Here is an 18,062-nt window from a genome sequence, read left to right as displayed (position 1 = left end):
TTTCCATGTGCAGATTATAATAAACACTGTTGAAGAATTTCATACATCTTCAATTTCTTTGCATGTCAGTAACTAAATCTTACCTTCACACATTTTTTTCTTGCATAACTGTTTCTATTCTTGAGCTCGGTTTAGTAGTGGACCAGAGGTAACCAGGGTATCATGTACTCTATATCCAGTACCCCAACAGTGACTCTGCCAGAGTTTCATACACACGTACCCAAACTACCGTGTCCTTTGCATAAAATAACACTATGCTAAAATGTTTTATAGCTGCTCCAAGAAATCTCTGGTGAGAGGAACCTGGGAATATGGCAGTGCAGAAGGACCTTAATCTCACCTCATTCCATGGATACAAATAGATAACACTTACATCAACATAGGTAACCCAGAAAATGATCCAAAGACTGGATTAACAAACTCAACAATAAAAGATAGAGAAAAGGCCATATCAAAGAAGAGCAGGGATTAGGAAGAGCAAAAATTTGCTTTGGGACTGAAATAGACCCTAAATGTGCCAGGGAGGGAGGGAGCTGATGGTGGGGAGAAGTGCAAAAACCAGATTTTTACAGAGGGAGACTTCAGGGGAAAATAACCCTCATAATGTTTGGCTTTGAAAGTGAAGAGGGCCAAATTTCCTGAGCTCTTACAACCAGGATGACTTAAAACCTTGAATTTTAAAAATCAGTAGGCTCAGTACTGGGAGAGTCCAGTTGGCATTAGGAAGTTGAGTCCCTGCCATAGGAGAGATAGCAGGACAAACGGCCCACAGAGATACAGCAGAGAAGAAGCAGTTTGAAAAACTCTAGTAACAGATGGGAAGGAGAATGATGTACTCATTTCACAGCACGTCCTAGAGAGGCAGGGATCATGGGAAGACCTCTGCAGGAACAAGAGAGATGGAAGGCACCATATATATCCCCCACTGCCCAACATAAACACACTGCCATCTGTAGGAGCTAGAGCAGCACAACAGTCCTTACCTAACTGGCTTAAAATAAGCCCCATCTTGAGCCACCTAGGCAGATCCACCTATCCCAGTCACACCTACCTCAGTCCTGGTGCTCTGGGTCCCCTTACCCAGAAGAAAATCACAAACCCAATCAACATCTTGTCTCCCAAACCACAGCTTGTGCTGAATCTTAGTTCTGGCAGTCTCGTTTCACAAGCAGACCACCACACGTGCTGTTAAACCATGTCCCACAGAGCCAGGGACAAAACACTGCCCACAATAGCTAATGACTGCCTCTGCAGACAACTGGACTGAGGCAGAAAGAGAACAGGACTCAAGGCATAGAATACACAAGACACAGAGGAAACACTCCATGAAGCATCAGGTCCTGGGGAACAGAAGACACTGAACTGCAGGGAACTAAAAGACTTGTTCTTCCCAGTACCATTACCACCAATAGTAAAAGGTGTAGCTGATTTTTTAACGCATAGAAACAGACACGTACACAGAGAGTAAGACAAAATAAGGAGGTAGAAAAATATGTCCTAACTAAAAGAACAGGACTCAACCACATCAAGACACACCTAAATGAAAAAAAAGATATAAGTAACATACATGATAGAGAATTTAAAGTAATGGTCATAAAGATACTTACTGGACTTGAGAAAAGAGTGCAGGACATTAGTGATATTTTTTTTTATATGTTGTGCTAGTCACCATACAGTACATAATTACTTTTTGATGTGGTGCTCCATGATTCATTGTTTGCACATAACACCCAGTGCTCCATGCAATATGTGCCCTCTTTTATAGCCACCACCAGGCTCACCCATCCTCTCACCCCCTCCTCTCCAAAACCCTCCGTTTGTTTCTTGGAATCCACAGTCTCTCACGGTTCATCTCCCCACCCCCGCAATTCCCCCACTTTCATTTTTCCCTTTTTTTCTCCCAATGTCCTCCATATTACCCCTTATGTACTACAAATCAGTGAAACCATATAATAATTGACTTCCTCTGCTTGACTTACTTCACTTAGCATGATATCCTCTGAGATGCCCTTCATCAGACAAAAGGATAAAGAAGATGTGATACAGGGGCGCCTGGGTGGCTCAGTGGGTTGAGCTGCTGCCTTCAGCTCAGGTCATGATCTTGAGGTCCTGGGATCGAGTCCCGCATCGGGCTCTCTGCTCAGCAGGGAGCCTGCTTCCCTCTCTCTCTCTCTCTCTCTGCCTGCCTCTCCATCTACTTGTGATTTCTCTCTGTCAAATAAATAAATAAAATCTAAAAAAAAAGAAGATGTGATACATATACATAATGGAATATTACTCAGCCATCAGAAAGGATGAATATCCAACTTTTTCATCAACGTTGGTAGCACTGAAGGATAATTTTTTAAACATTTTTATTCATTTATTTGAGAGAGAGAGAGAGAGATTGAGACAGCACAAATGGGGGCAGAGGGCAAAGGAAGAAGGAGAAACAGACTCCCTGCTGAATGTGGAGCCTGGCATGGGACTCAATCTCAGGATCCTGGGATCATGACCTGAGCCAAAAGCAGATACTTAACTGACTGAACCACCCAGTTAGCTCTTAACTCTTAACAAAGAGGTAACAAAGAATAAATTGGAGATAAATAGAAAAAAATAAAATAAAAAGTGGAGTAAAAAAATTAAAAAGGGAATAAATAGGAGTATGATGTTAGCTATGGGAGTTTATCATCTAAGGCCTTTATTTTATTGAGGTATTTTCCCCCTAAATCTACTTTATTGTGGGTTTTCAATATTAATGGATGCTGAAATTTGTCAAATGTTTTTTATGCACCTATTAAAAATATCATACAGTTCTTATCCTTCCCTTTTTTATTTATATTTTAATTATTTTCAGCATAACAGTATTTATTATTTTTGCACCACACCCAGTGCTCCATGCAATCCGTGCCCTCCACAATACCCACTGCCTGGTACCCTGACCTCCCACCCCCCACCTCTTCAAAACCCTCAGATTGTTTTTCAGAGTCCATAGTCTCTCATGGTTCGCCTCCCCTTCCAATTTCCCCCAACTCCCTTCTCCTCTCTAACTCCCCATGTCCTCCATGATATTTGTTATGCTCCAGAAATAAGTGAAACCACATGATAATTGACTCTCTCTGCTTGACTTATCTCACTCAGCATAATCTCTTCGAGTCCCATCCATGTTGCTACAAAAGTTGGGTATTCTTCCTTTCTGATGGAGGCATAATACTCCATAGTGTATGTAGACATCTTCCTTATCCATACGTCTGTTGAAGGGCATCTTAGTTCTTTCCACAGTTTGGCGACCATGACCATTGCTGCTATAAACATTGGGGTACAGATGGCCTTTCTTTTCACTACATCTGCATCTTTGGGGTAAATACCCAGGAGTGCAATGGCAGGGTCATAGGGAAGTTCTATTTTTAATTTCTTTCTTGTTTTTATTTTTAATTTCTTGAGGAATCTCCACACTGTTCTCCAAAGAGGCTGCACCAACTTGCATTCCCACCAACAGTGTGAGAGGGTTCCCCTTTCTCCACATTCCCTCCAACACTTCTCAAACTCAACACACACAAAACAGTCAATCATATCAAAAAATGGGCAGAAGATATGAACAGACACTCCTCCAATGAAGACATACAAATGGCTGTCAGACACATGGAAAAAGTTCTTATCCTTTCTTTTATTTATGTGATACATCATGTTGATGGATTTCCCAATATTGAACTACTCTTACAACCCAGAAGTATATCCCACTTTATCGTAGTAAATGATTTTTTAAAATAAATTGTTGGATTCAGTTTTTTAATATTTTGTTAAGGATTTTGCGTCTATGTTCATGAGAGATAATGCCTGTGTTCTGTTGTTGCTGTTGCTGTTGTTGTTGCTGTCTTTATAAGATTTTGGTAACAGGTAAAACTGACCTCATAGCATTAATTTGATAACTTCCTTCTTCTTGAATTTTTTGGAATAGTTTAAGAAGAATAGGGATTAACTTTCCTTTAAATGTTCAGTAGAATTCATCTGCTAAGCTTCTGGGTCATAGACTTTTTTTGTTGGGAGTTTTTCATTGAATTGCATTGCCAGTTATTGGTCCATTCAAATTTTGTATTTATTCTTGCCTCAGTTTTGGTAGTTTACATGTTTCAAAGAATTTGTCCATTTCTTCCTGGTTTCCACTTGTTTGGAGGGAAGGTGGATGGGGGAATGGTTTAAACAGGTTATTGGTGTTAAATATGGCACTTGTGATGAGTAGAGTGCTATGTATAAATGATGAATCACTAAATTCTATGTCTGAAACAAATGTGGGTATACATATTATGTATATATTGTACATACACACAAAATTGGCTAATTATTTTACCTAGACTAAAAAAAATTACAATCTCAAATAAAATGAGACATAAAAGAGAAGACACAAAAATTCCGTGTAATACCATGGGATTACAAAGGATAACCAAAGAATACTGTGAACAATTACATTCCAAAAAAAATTGGATAACCTAGAAAAAATGATAAATTGCCAGATTTATACAATCTACCAAAGCTGAATGACAAATAAACTGAATATATGAACAGACCAATGATGAGAAGGAGATCCAAATGGATATGGTAAATTTATCTTGAGGCATATTCCACATAATATGGCAAAGCACATATAATATTGTTAAATTAATTTTTAAATACATATTGTCTGCTTAGTATTTAATCATCTTGTTAGTTTGCAATATATATTGACCACTTAGAATTAGTTTAATTATTTCCTGACTCAATTAAAGTTTATATACAACTAATAGTTCTCAGGCACTATTATAGATATTGGAAATACAATAACAAAAAATATAAAAATCCCTTTCCCAGTGTGATTTGTCTCATATGTAACTCAGTAAAACATACTTAGTCAGCAATAGAGATACAAAAATAAACAGTAGAGTCATTATATTCTTAAGAAACATCATGTCCTCCAGGAAAGATAATTCATCACCCAATTTCAATATTATGATACATGTTAAAATAATAGTGGACACCAGTTGCTGAACTTGAATAATGTGGAATTGCTCACAGAAGATGAAGTGTACCATATTTTAGGATAATTGAGGGTAATGGAGGAGACTGTTGCCAGAGAGCCTGTACCTTTTCTGGTCAACCAGATTGCACATTACTATAAAACTGTTTTTTTTTTCCTTCAAAGTGCATGCTCAAACATATAAAGATCTGAATTATATTTCCAGGTTATATTCATGGTAATAAAATAATAATAATAATAATATCAATGGTTATGTTTGAAAGAGCCAACCAATATCTTCTTCTACTAGACAGTAGTCCCTCAAGCAATATGGATGGTTCCAGAAATGGCCTGGGTGTGGATACAAGAATGCTAGAGTGCTGAGAAAAGACAGACATGCTGAAAACTTACTACTAATATTGATTTATTTAGAGTCAGGATGTGTAGTCAAAGATATAGAGGTAAATTCAGTAATTGGAATACAGATTTGGTAGATTAAAAACAAGTTGGAAGGGGGGTAGGGTTATGGACATTGGGGAGGGTATGTGCTTTTGGGTAGATTGGAAGGGGAGGTGAACCATGAGAGACTATGGACTCTGAAAAACAATCTGAGGGGTTTGAAGTGGCGGGGGGCTGGGAGGTTGGGGTACCAGTGGTGGGTGTTATAGAGGGCACGGCTTGCATGGAGCACTGGGTGTGGTGAAAAAATAATGAATACTGTTTTTCTGAAAATAAATAAATTGGAAAAAAAAGATAAAAAAAAACAAGCTGGAAATGTTTGGCAAATTAAGTGCAGATGACTCAAGAACATTATATCCTGGTTTCTATACACACTGCTGAGACATGCAGAAAATATTGGAAGAGTCTTACAAGGTCAGACAAAGATAGAATATCTTCATAATGTGTGTATTTAATGAACTTATTCCATTCTTATATTCTTATGAAGTCACATGCTTCTTCCAAGAGATAATTTAGCTATCATGACAAATAATTCAGGTAACAAGAATGGATCTTCATTCATGTTTAAATGAGTACTTCCGGAGGAGTCAAGATGGCGGAGAAGTAGCAGGCTGAGACTACCTCAGCTAGCAGGAGATCAGCTAGAGAGCTTATCTAAAGATTGCAAACACCTGCAAATCCATCGGCAGATTGAAGAGAAGAAGAACAGCAATTCTAGAAACAGAAAAACAACCACTTTCTGAAAGGTAGGACTGGCGGAGAAGTGAATCCAAAGCGACGGGAAGATAGACCGCAGGGGGAGGGGCCAGCTCCCGGCAAGCGGCGGAGCAGCGGAGCACAAAATCAGGACTTTTAAAAGTCTGCTCTGCTGAGGGACATCGCTCCGGAGGCTAAACCGGGGCGAAGCCCACACGGGGTCGGCGTGACCTCAGGTCCCGTGGGGTCACAGAAGGATCGGGGGTGTCTGAGTGTCGCAGAGCTTGCGGATATTGGAACGGGAAAGCCGGCTGCAGAGACAGAGCCGACAGTAAGCTCGCAGCTCGGAGTTGCCTTGAACCGGCCGCAGGCTCGGTGAGCTCGGAGCGCGGAGGGAGGTTAGGCAGACGGGAGTTACTAGGAGCTGTTCTCTGAGGGCGCACTGGGGAGCGGGGCCCCGGGCTCTCGGCTCCTCCGGGCTGGAGACCAGGAGGCCGCCATTTGTGTTCCCGTCCTCCGGAACTCTACGGAAAGCGCTCAGGGAACAAAAGCTCCTGAAAGCAAAGCCGAGCAGATCACTCAGCGCGGCCCTTGGTAAGGGCGGTGTAATTCCGCCTGGGGCAAAGACACTTGAGAATCACTACAACAGGCCCCTCCCCCAGAAGATCAACAAGAAATCCAGGCAAGACCAAGTTCACCTACCAAGAAGTGCAGTTTCAATACCAAGGAGAGAGCAGCAGAATTCCAGAGGAGGAGAAAACAAACCACAGAACTCATGGCTTTCTGCCTGTGATTTTTTAGTCTTGCAGTTAATTTAATTTTTTTCTTTTTCATTTTTTTTTCACTTCTTCTGCTAAAAATTTTTATAACTTTTACCCTTTTCTTTTTCAACGTTTTTTAACTAGATTATCTAATATATATATATTTTTTTCTTTTATACTTTTCTTTATTCATTTTCTTTTTTTAATTCTTTTTTTTTCTTTTTTTTCTTTCTTTCTTTTTGAATCTCTTTTTATCCCCAAATCAGAAGAGATCCTAATCTCTTCAATCTTTTTTTTTCTTAATTCTTTTTTAAATTCTTGATCGAATTTTTAATTCAATCTCTTTTTTTTAATTCTTTTTAAATTTTTTTTTCTTTCTTTCTTTTTGAACCTCTTTTTATCCCCAAATCAGAAGAGATCCCAATCAGAAGAGATTGGGAGATCCCAATCAAAGGAGATCCCAATCAGAGGAGATCCCTCACCCAATCGTGAGGGAGGAGAAATCCCCCCTCATGATTTGGGATAGCCTCTGATTTGGTTAAAGCATATTTTCCTGGGATTGTTGCCACCCTTTTAGTATTTTACTTGCTCCTTCATATACTCTTAGCTGGACAAAATGACAAGGTGGAAAAATTCACAACAAAAAAAAAAACAAGAGGCAGTACCAAAGGCTAGGGACCTAATCAATACAGACATTGGTAATATGTCAGATCTAGAGTTCAAAATGACAGTTCTCAAGGTTATAGCCGGGCTTGAAAAAGGCATGGAAGATATTAGAGAAACCCTCTGCAGAGATATAAAAGCCCTTTCTGGAGAAATAAAAGAACTAAAATCCAACCAAGTTGAAATCAAAAAAGCTATTAATGAAGTTCAATCAAAAATGGAGGCTCTCACTGCTAGGATAAATGAGGCAGAAGAAAGAATTAGCGATATAGAAGACCAAATGACAGAGAATAAAGAAGCTGAGCAAAAGAGGGACAAACAGCTACTGGACCATGAGGAGAGAATTCGAGAGATAAGTGACACCATAAGACGAAACAACATTAGAATAATTGGGATTCCAGAAGAAGAAGAAAGAGAGAGGGGAGCAGAAGGTATACTGGAGAGAATTATTGGGGAGAATTTCCCCAATATGGCAAAGGGAACGAGCATCAAAATTCAGGAGGTTCAGAGAACGCCCCTCAAAATCAATAAGAATAGGCCCACACCCCGTCACCTAATAGTAAAATTTACAAGCCTTAGTGACAAAGAGCAAATCCTGAAAGCAGCCCGGGAAAAGAAGTCTGTAACATACAATGGTAAAAGTATTAGATTGGCAGCTGACTTATCCACAGAGACCTGGCGGGCCAGAAAGAGCTGGCATGACATTTTCAGAGCACTAAACGAGAAAAACATGCAGCCAAGAATACTATATCCAGCTAGGCTATCATTGAAAATAGAAGGAGAGATTAAAAGCTTCCAGGACAAACAAAAACTGAAAGAATTTGCAAACACCAAATCAGCTCTACAGGAAATACTGAAAGGGGTCCTCTAAGCAAAGAGAGAGCCTACAAGTGGTAGATCAGAAAGGAACAGAGACAATATACAGTAACAGTCACCTTACAGGCAATACAATGGCACTAAAATCATATCTCTCAATAGTTACCCTGAATGTTAATGGGCTAAATGCCCCAATCAAAAGACACAGGGTATCAGAATGGATAAAAACACAAAACCCATCTATATGTTGCCTCCAAGAAACCCATTTTAAACCCGAAGACACCTCCAGACTTAAAGTGAGGGGGTGGAAAAGAATTTACCATGCTAATGGACATCAGAAAAAAGCAGGAGTGGCAATCCTTATATCAGATCACTTAGATTTTAAGCCAAAGACTATAATAAGAGATGAGGAAGGACACTATATCATACTCAAAGGGTCTGTCCAACAAGAAGATCTAACAATTTTAAATATCTATGCCCCCAATGTGGGAGCAGCCAACTATATAAACCAATTAATAACAAAATCAAAGAAACACATCAACAATAATACAATAATAGTAGGGGACTTTAACACTCCCCTCACTGAAATGGACAGATCATCCAAGCAAAAGATCAACAGGGAAATAAAGGCCTTAAATGATACACTGGATGAGATGGACATCACAGATATATTCAGAACATTTCATCCCAAAGCAACAGAATACACATTCTTCTCTAGTGCACATGGAACATTCTCCAGAATAGATCACATCCTCGGTCCTAAATCAGGACTCAACCAGTATCAAAAGATTGGGATCATTCCCTGCATATTTTCAGACCACAATGCTCTGAAGCTAGAACTCAACCACAAAAGGAAGTCTGGAAAGAACACAAATACATGGAGATTAAACAGCATCCTTCTAAAGAATGAATGGGTCAACCGGGAAATTAAAGAAGATTTGGAAAAAATCATGGAAACAAATGATAATGAAAATACAACGGTACAAAATCTGTGGGACACAACAAAGGCAGTCCTGAGAGGAAAATATATAGCGGTACAAGCTTTTCTCAAGAAACAAGAAAGGTCTCAGGTATACAACCTAACCCTACACCTAAAGGAGCTGGAGAAAGAACAAGAAAGAAACCCTAAGCCCAGCAGGAGAAGAGAAATCATAAAGATCAGAGCAGAAATCAATGAAATAGAAACCAAAAAAACAATAGAACAAATCAACCAAACTAGGAGCTGGTTCTTTGAAAGAATAAATAAAATTGATAAACCCCTGGCCAGACTTATCAAAAAGAAAAGAGAAAGGACCCAAATAAATAAAATCATGAATGAAAGAGGAGAGATCACAACTAACACCAAAGAAATACAAACTATTATAAGAACATACTATGAGCAACTCTACGCCAACAAATTTGACAATCTGGAAGAAATGGATGCATTCCTAGAAACATATAAACTACCAAAATTGAACCAGGAAGAAATAGAAAGCCTGAACAGACCCATAACCAGTAAGGAGATTGAAACAGTCATTAAAAATCTCCAAACAAACAAAAGGCCAGGGCCAGATGGCTTCCCAGGGGAATTCTACCAAACATTTAAAGAAGAACTAATTCCTATTCTCCTGAAACTGTTCCAAAAAATAGAAATGGAAGGAAAACTCCCAAACTCATTTTATGAGGCCAGCATCACCTTGATCCCAAAACCAGACAAGGATCCCATCAAAAAAGAGAGCTATAGACCAATATCCTTGATGAACACAGATGCAAAAATTCTCAGCAAAGTACTAGCCAATAGGATTCAACAGTACATTAAAAGGATTATTCACCACGACCAAGTGGGATTTATCCCAGGGCTGCAAGGTTGGTTCAACATCCGCAAATCAGTCAATGTGATACAACACATCAATAAATGAAAGAACAAGAACCATATGATACTCTCAATAGATGCTGAAAAAGCATTTGACAAAGTACAGCATCCCTTACTGATCAAAACCCTTCAAAGTGTAGGGATAGAGGGCACATACCTCAATATCATCAAAGCCATCTATGAAAAACCAACTGCAAATATCATTCTCAATGGAGAAAAACTAAAGCTTTTCCACTAAGGTCAGGAACACGGCAGGGATGTCCATTATCACCACTGCTATTCAACATAGTATTAGAAGTCCTAGCCTCAGCAATCAGACAACAAAAGGAAATTAAAGGCATCCAAATCGGCAAAGAAGAAGTCAAATTATCACTCTTCGCAGATGATATGATACTCTATGTGGAAAACCCAAAAGACTCCACTCCAAAACTGCTAGAACTTATACAGGAATTCAGTAAAGTGTCAGGATATAAGATCAATGCACAGAAATCAGTTGCATTTCTCTACACCAACAAGACAGAAGAAAGAGAAATGAAGGAGTCAATCCCATTTACAATTGCACCCCAAACCATAAGATACCTAGGAATAAACCTAACCAAAGAGGCTAAGAATCTATACTCAGAAAACTATAAAGTACTCATGAAAGAAATTGAGGAAGACACAAAGAAATGGAAAAATGTTCCATGCTCCTGGATTGGAAGAATAAATATTGTGAAAATGTCTATGCTACCTAAAGCAATCTACACATTTAATGCAATTCCTATCAAAGTACCATCCATCTTTTTCAAAGAAATGGAACAAATAATTTTAAAATTTATATGGAACCAGAAAAGACCTCGAATAGCCAAAGGGATATTGAAAAACAAAGCCAAAGTTGGTGGCATCACAATTCCAGACTTCAAGCTTTATTACAAAGCTGTCATCATCAAGACAGCATGGTACTGGCACAAAAACAGACACATAGACCAATGGAACAGAATAGAGAGCCCAGAAATAGACCCTCAACTCTATGGTCAACTAATCTTCGACAAAGCAGGAAAGAATGTCCAATGGAAAAAAGACAGCCTCTTCAATAAATGGTGTTGGGAAAATTGGACAGCCACGTGCAGAAAATTGAAATTGGACCATTTCCTTACACCACACAAAAAAATAGATTCAAAATGGATTAAGGACCTCAATGTGAGAAAGGAATCCATCAAAATCCTTGAGGAGAACACAGGCAGCAACCTCTTCGACCTCAGCCGCAGCAACATCTTCCTAGGAACATCGCCAAAGGCAAGGGAAGCAAGGGCAAAAATGAACTTTTGGGATTTCATCAAAATCAAAAGCTTTTGCACAGCAAAGGAAACAGTTAACAAAACCAAAAGACAACTGACAGAATGGGAGAAGATATTTGCAAACGACATATCAGATAAAGGACTAGTGTCCAAAATCTATAAAGAACTTAACAAACTCAACACCCAAAGAACAAATAATCCAATCAAGAAATGGGCAGAGGACATGAACAGACGTTTCTGCAAAGAAGACATCCAGATGGCCAACAGACACATGAAAAAGTGCTCCATATTACTCGGCATCAGGGAAATACAAATCAAAACCACAGTGAGATATGACCTCACACCAGTCAGAATGGCTAAAATCAACAAGTCAGGAAATGACAGATGCTGGCGAGGATGCGGAGAAAGGGGAACCCTCCTACACTGTTGGTGGGAATGCAAGCTGGTGCAACCCCTCTGGAAAACAGCATGGAGGTTCCTCAAAATGTTGAAAATAGAACTGCCCTATGACCCAGCAATTGCACTACTGGGAATTTACCCTAAAGATACAAACGTAGTGATCCAAAGGGGCACGTGCACCCGAATGTTTATAGCAGCAATGTCCACAATAGCCAAACTATGGAAAGAACCTAGATGTCCATCAACAGATGAATGGATCAAGAAGATGTGGTATATATACACAATGGAATACTATGCAGCCATCAAAAGAAACGAAATCTTGCCATTTGCGACAACATGGATGGAACTAGAGCGTATCATGCTTAGCGAAATAAGTCAAGCGGAGAAAGACAACTATCATATGATCTCCCTAATATGAGGGAGTGGTGATGCAACATGGGGGCTTAAGTGGGTAGGAGAAGAATCCATGAAACAAGATGGGATAGGGAGGGAGACAAACCATAAGTGACTCTTAATCTCACGAAACAAACTGTGGGTTGCTGGGGGGAGGGGGGTTGGGAGAAGGGGGGTAGGGTTATGGACATTGGGGAGGGTATGTGCTTTGGGGTAAATTGGAAGGGGAGATGAACCATGAGAGTCTATGGACTCTGAAAACCAATCTGAGGGGTTTGAAGTGGTGGGGGGGTGGGAGGTTGGGGTACCAGGTGGTGGGTATTATAGAGGGCACAGCTTGCATGGAGCACTGGGTGTGGTGAAAAAATAATGAATACTGTTTTTCTGAAAATAAATAAATTGGAAAAAAAAATAAATGAGTACTTCCTTAGAACTATTTCCTTATTACATTTAATTAAGATATTTTCACTATTCATTCAACTATAATCTCTCTGTTACCATGAAAATTTCAGGACATTATTAGAATTTAAGAAAAATCCCATTTTGTAAAAGAATGAAACTGGACTTCTTTCTTATACCACACACATAAACAAACTCAAATAGATGAAAGACCTCAATGTGAGTCAGGGAACTATCAAAATCCTAGAGGAGAACATAGGCAGTGACTTCTGTGACCTTGGCCATAACTACTTCTCACTGTACACATCTCCAAGGGCAAGGGAAACAAAAGCTTAAAAATGGACTATTGTACTTCATCAAGATTAAAAACTTCTGCACAGTGAAGGAAACAATGAACAAAACTCAAAGGCAACCTGCAGAATGGGAGAAGATATCTTCAAATGATATATTTGATAAAGGGTTATTACCCAAAATCTATAAAGCACTTATCAAACACATCACCACAAAACCACATAATCCAGTTAAGAAATAGGCAGAAGTCGTGAAGAGACATTTTTCCAAAGAAAACGTACAGCTGGTTAACAGAAACATGAAAAGAAACTTAACATCACTTGGCATCAGGGAAATACAAATGAAAAGCACAAAGAGATACTATCTCATACCAGTTAGAATGGTTAAAACTAACAGGAATCAACAGATGTTGGCACAGATGTGGAGAAAGGGGAACCCTCCTACACAGTTGGTGGGAATGCACTGGGAGACAGCATGGACGTTCCTCAAAAAGTTAAAAACAGAACTACCCTATGATCAAGCAATTGTTCTTCTACTGGGTATTTGCCCAAAGAATATAAAAATACTAGCTCAAAAGAGTACATGCACCCTATGTTTACAATAGCATTATCTATGCTAGGAAACTATGGAAACAGCCCAAGTGTTCACTGACAGATGAATGAATAAAGATGTGATATATTTATATCTATCTATCTACTATCTATCTATAGATAGATTGGTATCTAATACCAATAGATAAATAGATAGATAGATATAGATAGATATAGATGTATCATTATATAGAGAGGGGACATTATTTTTAAGCAATATATATTGTGATTTTTTGGTATTAGTTTTTATGTTATTATTTATTTATTTATTTATTTATTTATTTATTTATTTGACAGAGAGAGATCACAAGGAGGCAGAGAGGCAGGCAGAGAGAGGAGGAAGCAGGCTCCCTGCTGAGCAGAGAGCCCGATGCGGGACTCGATCCCAGGATCCTGAGATCATGACCTGAACCGAAGGCAGCGGCTTAACCCACTGAGCCACCCAGGTGCCCTTATGTTATTTATTATTAAGTTAAATCTTACAACAATAGTATACCATTACTTTAATTTTAGTCTCTACAGGACAAACAGATTTTAAGTATTTGACCAACACACAGTAACAGTGTGACTGTGCTAGAATGCAACACAAACTTGTGTCTCAAAATCAAATCTGTGACTATCAAAATATTGGTCACTATTTCTTCACTCATCTTTGAATGTATGTTGGTTTATTCATGACACTTGCTCAAATATCGTATGCATATATATTTATTGTCTTCCAATCTCATATATAAATCCTCCTTCTAGAACATACGTTGGATGGTTGGTTGATATGAGTTTACATGAACAGATTAGTGATCTGTAACTCTAAGAGGCTTGAAGAAAAGTAATGGGTCACAGGGAGAAAAATCACTGAAATAAAAAAAAAAGTGTAGTCTTGAGTTGAATAACTGAATTAATTTCAGTGGTTCTGACAGGTAAAATAAATAAATCTCTCTGATAGTTCAGCAGGGGGTTTATATTTCTGATGAATTTTATTGCCACAGCACCAGTAGAATAGGAATAGGAAGACAACCACTGCAGATTTTAAATTTAATGAAGATTGGGAAGATCCATCTGTAACTTAAAACTTACATATCAAGTGGGATAAATCATTGGGAAGTAATATTTCAAAAATCAAAGGAAATAAAATTTACCATTTTTATATGGGACTTTATTTGTATTAAATTCAAACATACATTGATATTTACAGAGAAAAATATCAGAGGATTGTGTAACAGAAAGTGAGACTCTATGTCAAGCAGTTATCAAATTTAAGATTAAGGGGTCATACAGGAACTTGACTTTAGAATAATTAAATGAACAGGAAAAAGGGAAGAATAAGGACTGCTTTAGAGAGTACATATGTAGGGCACCTGGGTGGTTCAGTCAACTTGATTGTCTGACTCCAGATTTTGGCTCAGGTCATTTCTGAGAGTTGTGAGATGGACCCTGTGTTAGGTCAGTGCTCAGCATGAAATCTGTTTGAGATTATTCTTCTCCTGCTGCTTCTCCTCCCACTCTCTAGCTATATATATATATATATATATATATATATATATATTTAAATATAGAAAATATATTAAATGTTATTTAATATATATTAAAAAACAGTGCTTGTATGTAGAAATGTTTGCATGTAACTTTGGTTCTATTAATTCTCTAAAAGATTTTTTAATCTTTTTTTTTAATTTATTTTCAGCATAACAGTATTCATTGCTTTTGCACCACACCCAGTGTTCCATGCAATCCGTGCCCTCTCTAATACCCACAACCTGGGTTCCCAACCTCCCATCCCCCACCACATCAAAACCCTCAGATTGTTTTTCAGAGTCCATAGTCTCTCATGATTCACCTCCCCTTCCAATTTCCCTCAACTCCCTTCTCCTCTCAATCTTCCCTTGTCCTCCATGCTATTTGTTATGCTCCACAAATAAGTGAAGCCATAGATTATTGACTCTCTCTGCTTGACTTATTTCACTCAGCATAATCTCTTCCAGTCCCGTCCATGTTGCTACAAAAGTTGGGTATTCATCGTTTCTGATGGAGGCACAATACTCCATAGTGTATATGGACCACATCTTCCTTATCCATTCGTCCATTAAAGGGCATCCACAGTTTGGCGACCATGGCCATTGCTGCTATAAACATTGGGGTACAGATGGCCCTTCTTTTCACTACATCTGTATCTTTGGGGTAAATACCCAGGAGTGCAATGGCAGGGTAATAGGGAAGTTCTACTTTTAATTTCTTGAGGAATCTCCACACTGTTTTCCAAAGAGGCTGCACCAACTTGCATTACCACCAAAAGTGTAACAGGACTCCCTTTTCTCCGTATCTTCTCCAACACATGTTGTTTCCTGTCTTGCTAATTTTGGCCATTTTAAGTGGTGTAAGGTGGTATCTCAATGTAGTTTTAATTTGAATCTCACTGATGGCTAGTGATGATGAACATTTTTTCATGTGTCTGATAGCCATTTCTATGTCTTCATTGGAGAAGTGTCTGCTCATATCTTCTGCCCATTTTTTATATGATTGTCTGTTTTGTGTGTGTTGAGTGTGAGGAGTTCATTATAGATCCTGGATATCAACCTTTTGTCTGCACTGTCATTTGCAAATATCTTCTCCCATTCCGTGGGTTGACTCTTTGTTTTTTTTTGACTGTTTCCTTTGCTGTGCAGAAGCTTTTGATCTTGATGAAGTCCCAAAAGTTCATTTTCGCTTTTGTTTCCTTTGCCTTTGGAGACGTATCTTGAAAGAACTTGCTGTGGCTGATATCAAAGAGATTACTGCCTATGTTCTCCTCTGTGATTCTGATGGATTGCTGTCTCATGTTGAGATCTTTTATTCATTTTGAGTTTATCTTTGTGTACGGTGTAAGAGAATGGTCGAGTTTCATTCTTCTACATATAGCTGCCCAGTTTTCCCAGCACCATTTATTGAAGAGAATGTCTTTTTTCCGCTGTATATTTTTTCCTGTTTTGCCAAAGATTATTTGACCATAGAGTCTCTAAAAGATTTTAAGACCCTCCCTGAACACTGGATCTACATCAGGAAATACTGGTTTAGAATATATATATGGATATTTAAGACCATATCTTCATGTATATTTCACCCTTATGTAAAATAAAGCATTTACATAATTAATCACAAAAAATGATTTCATAGTCAAGCATGCCAATAACTGAATTCTATAAAAATATCACTTTTGAGGTCTTACATTTATTAGCATACCTATGTATTTACTGGTGGTGTCTCTCAGGGATTCTTTGACTTTCTCATTTCGAAGGCTGTAGATGAAAGGGTTCAGCATTGGTGTTACAACGGTGTTCAGCACTGTGGCAAATTTGTTAATGCTCATTGCGTTCCCTTTCTTTGGGCGAACATAGAGGAAGATGGAACTTCCATAATAAATTGTAACCACTGTGATGTGTGAAACACAAGTAGAGAAGGCCTTCTGCCATCCCTGCACAGTAGGAATTCTAAGGATAGTAATAACAATGTAGGTGTAAGACACTCCTGTCAGGAGCAAGGAGCCCAGGAGCAACATAGCAGAGGAGATAAAGTCAGCCACCTCAGCCAGAGAGATGTCTGTACAGGCCAGCTGTAGCATGGGGGCTCGGTCACAGAAGAAATGATGGATTTTATTTGGCCCACAAAAAATTAACGGGGCAGTTAGGATGGATGGAGACAACATTGACAAAAATGCACCTAGATAGGACCCCACAAGTAACATTATGCATGTCTGTGTGTTCATGATGGTGGTATACCTCAGTGGGTTGCAGATGGCAATATAACGATCAAATGACATGACAGCCAGGATGAAGAATTCTGTGGATCCCAGAAGGAAGTAGAAAATAGATTGTGTGAGACATCCCATGAAGGATATTGCCTTGGTGAGGGATAATGTGTTTGCTAGCATCTTAGGTACCACAGTGGAGGTGATGGCAACTTCAAGGAAAGAAAGATTGGCTACAAAAAAATACATGGGTGAATGCAGGCGGTACTCAACACACACCAAAAGGATGATCATGGTGTTGCCAATCAGAGATATCATGTACATGAGCAGGAATGCAGAAAAAATAAGTATTTCTACTTCTTTTTCAGTCTGAAACCCCAGAAGTATGAACTCAGTGACTCTGGTCTTATTTCTATAATCCATAATGTCCCCAGTTTAACCTGGAATAGCAGAAAGTCCTTTTATAATTAATTATTGCATTTTTTTAATCTTTTTTGTTTGTTTATTGGTTGGTTGATTTATTTACTTATGTAGCTCTTCTTCCCATCTCCATCCACACTGCATGCGAGCAATAACGGTGTTCCTATAACCCAGTGACTGACCGTCGCCTTTCGTGGATACATATTTTTTTCCCCAATTTATTTATTTTCAGAAAAACAGTATTCATTATTTTTTCACCACACCCAGTGCTCCATGCAAGCTGTGCCCTCTATAATACCCAACACCTGGTACCCCAACCTCCCACCCCCCCGCCACTTCAAACCCCTCAGACTGTTTTT

The 18,062-nt window shown here is 38.7% G+C and overlaps 1 protein-coding gene across 1 annotated transcript in view; it reads right to left on the bottom strand.

The window, feature by feature from the left end:
• The window catches only part of LOC122914384 (olfactory receptor 6M1-like), a 52,263-nt gene extending 35,106 nt beyond the window's left edge, over nt 1-17,157 (bottom strand). The window contains exon 1 of the mRNA XM_044261035.1: nt 16,779-17,157. Within this exon, the coding sequence (XP_044116970.1) occupies nt 16,779-17,157 (379 nt within the window). The remainder of the gene's footprint in view (nt 1-16,778) is intronic.
• Between the last annotated feature and the right edge of the window lie 905 nt (nt 17,158-18,062).

This window comes from Neovison vison, chromosome 1, assembly GCF_020171115.1.
Source record: "Neovison vison isolate M4711 chromosome 1, ASM_NN_V1, whole genome shotgun sequence".
NCBI lineage: Eukaryota > Metazoa > Chordata > Mammalia > Carnivora > Mustelidae > Neogale > Neogale vison.
Note: the sequence above shows the minus strand (reverse complement) of the source record. Positions and strands in the feature narration are given on the sequence as shown.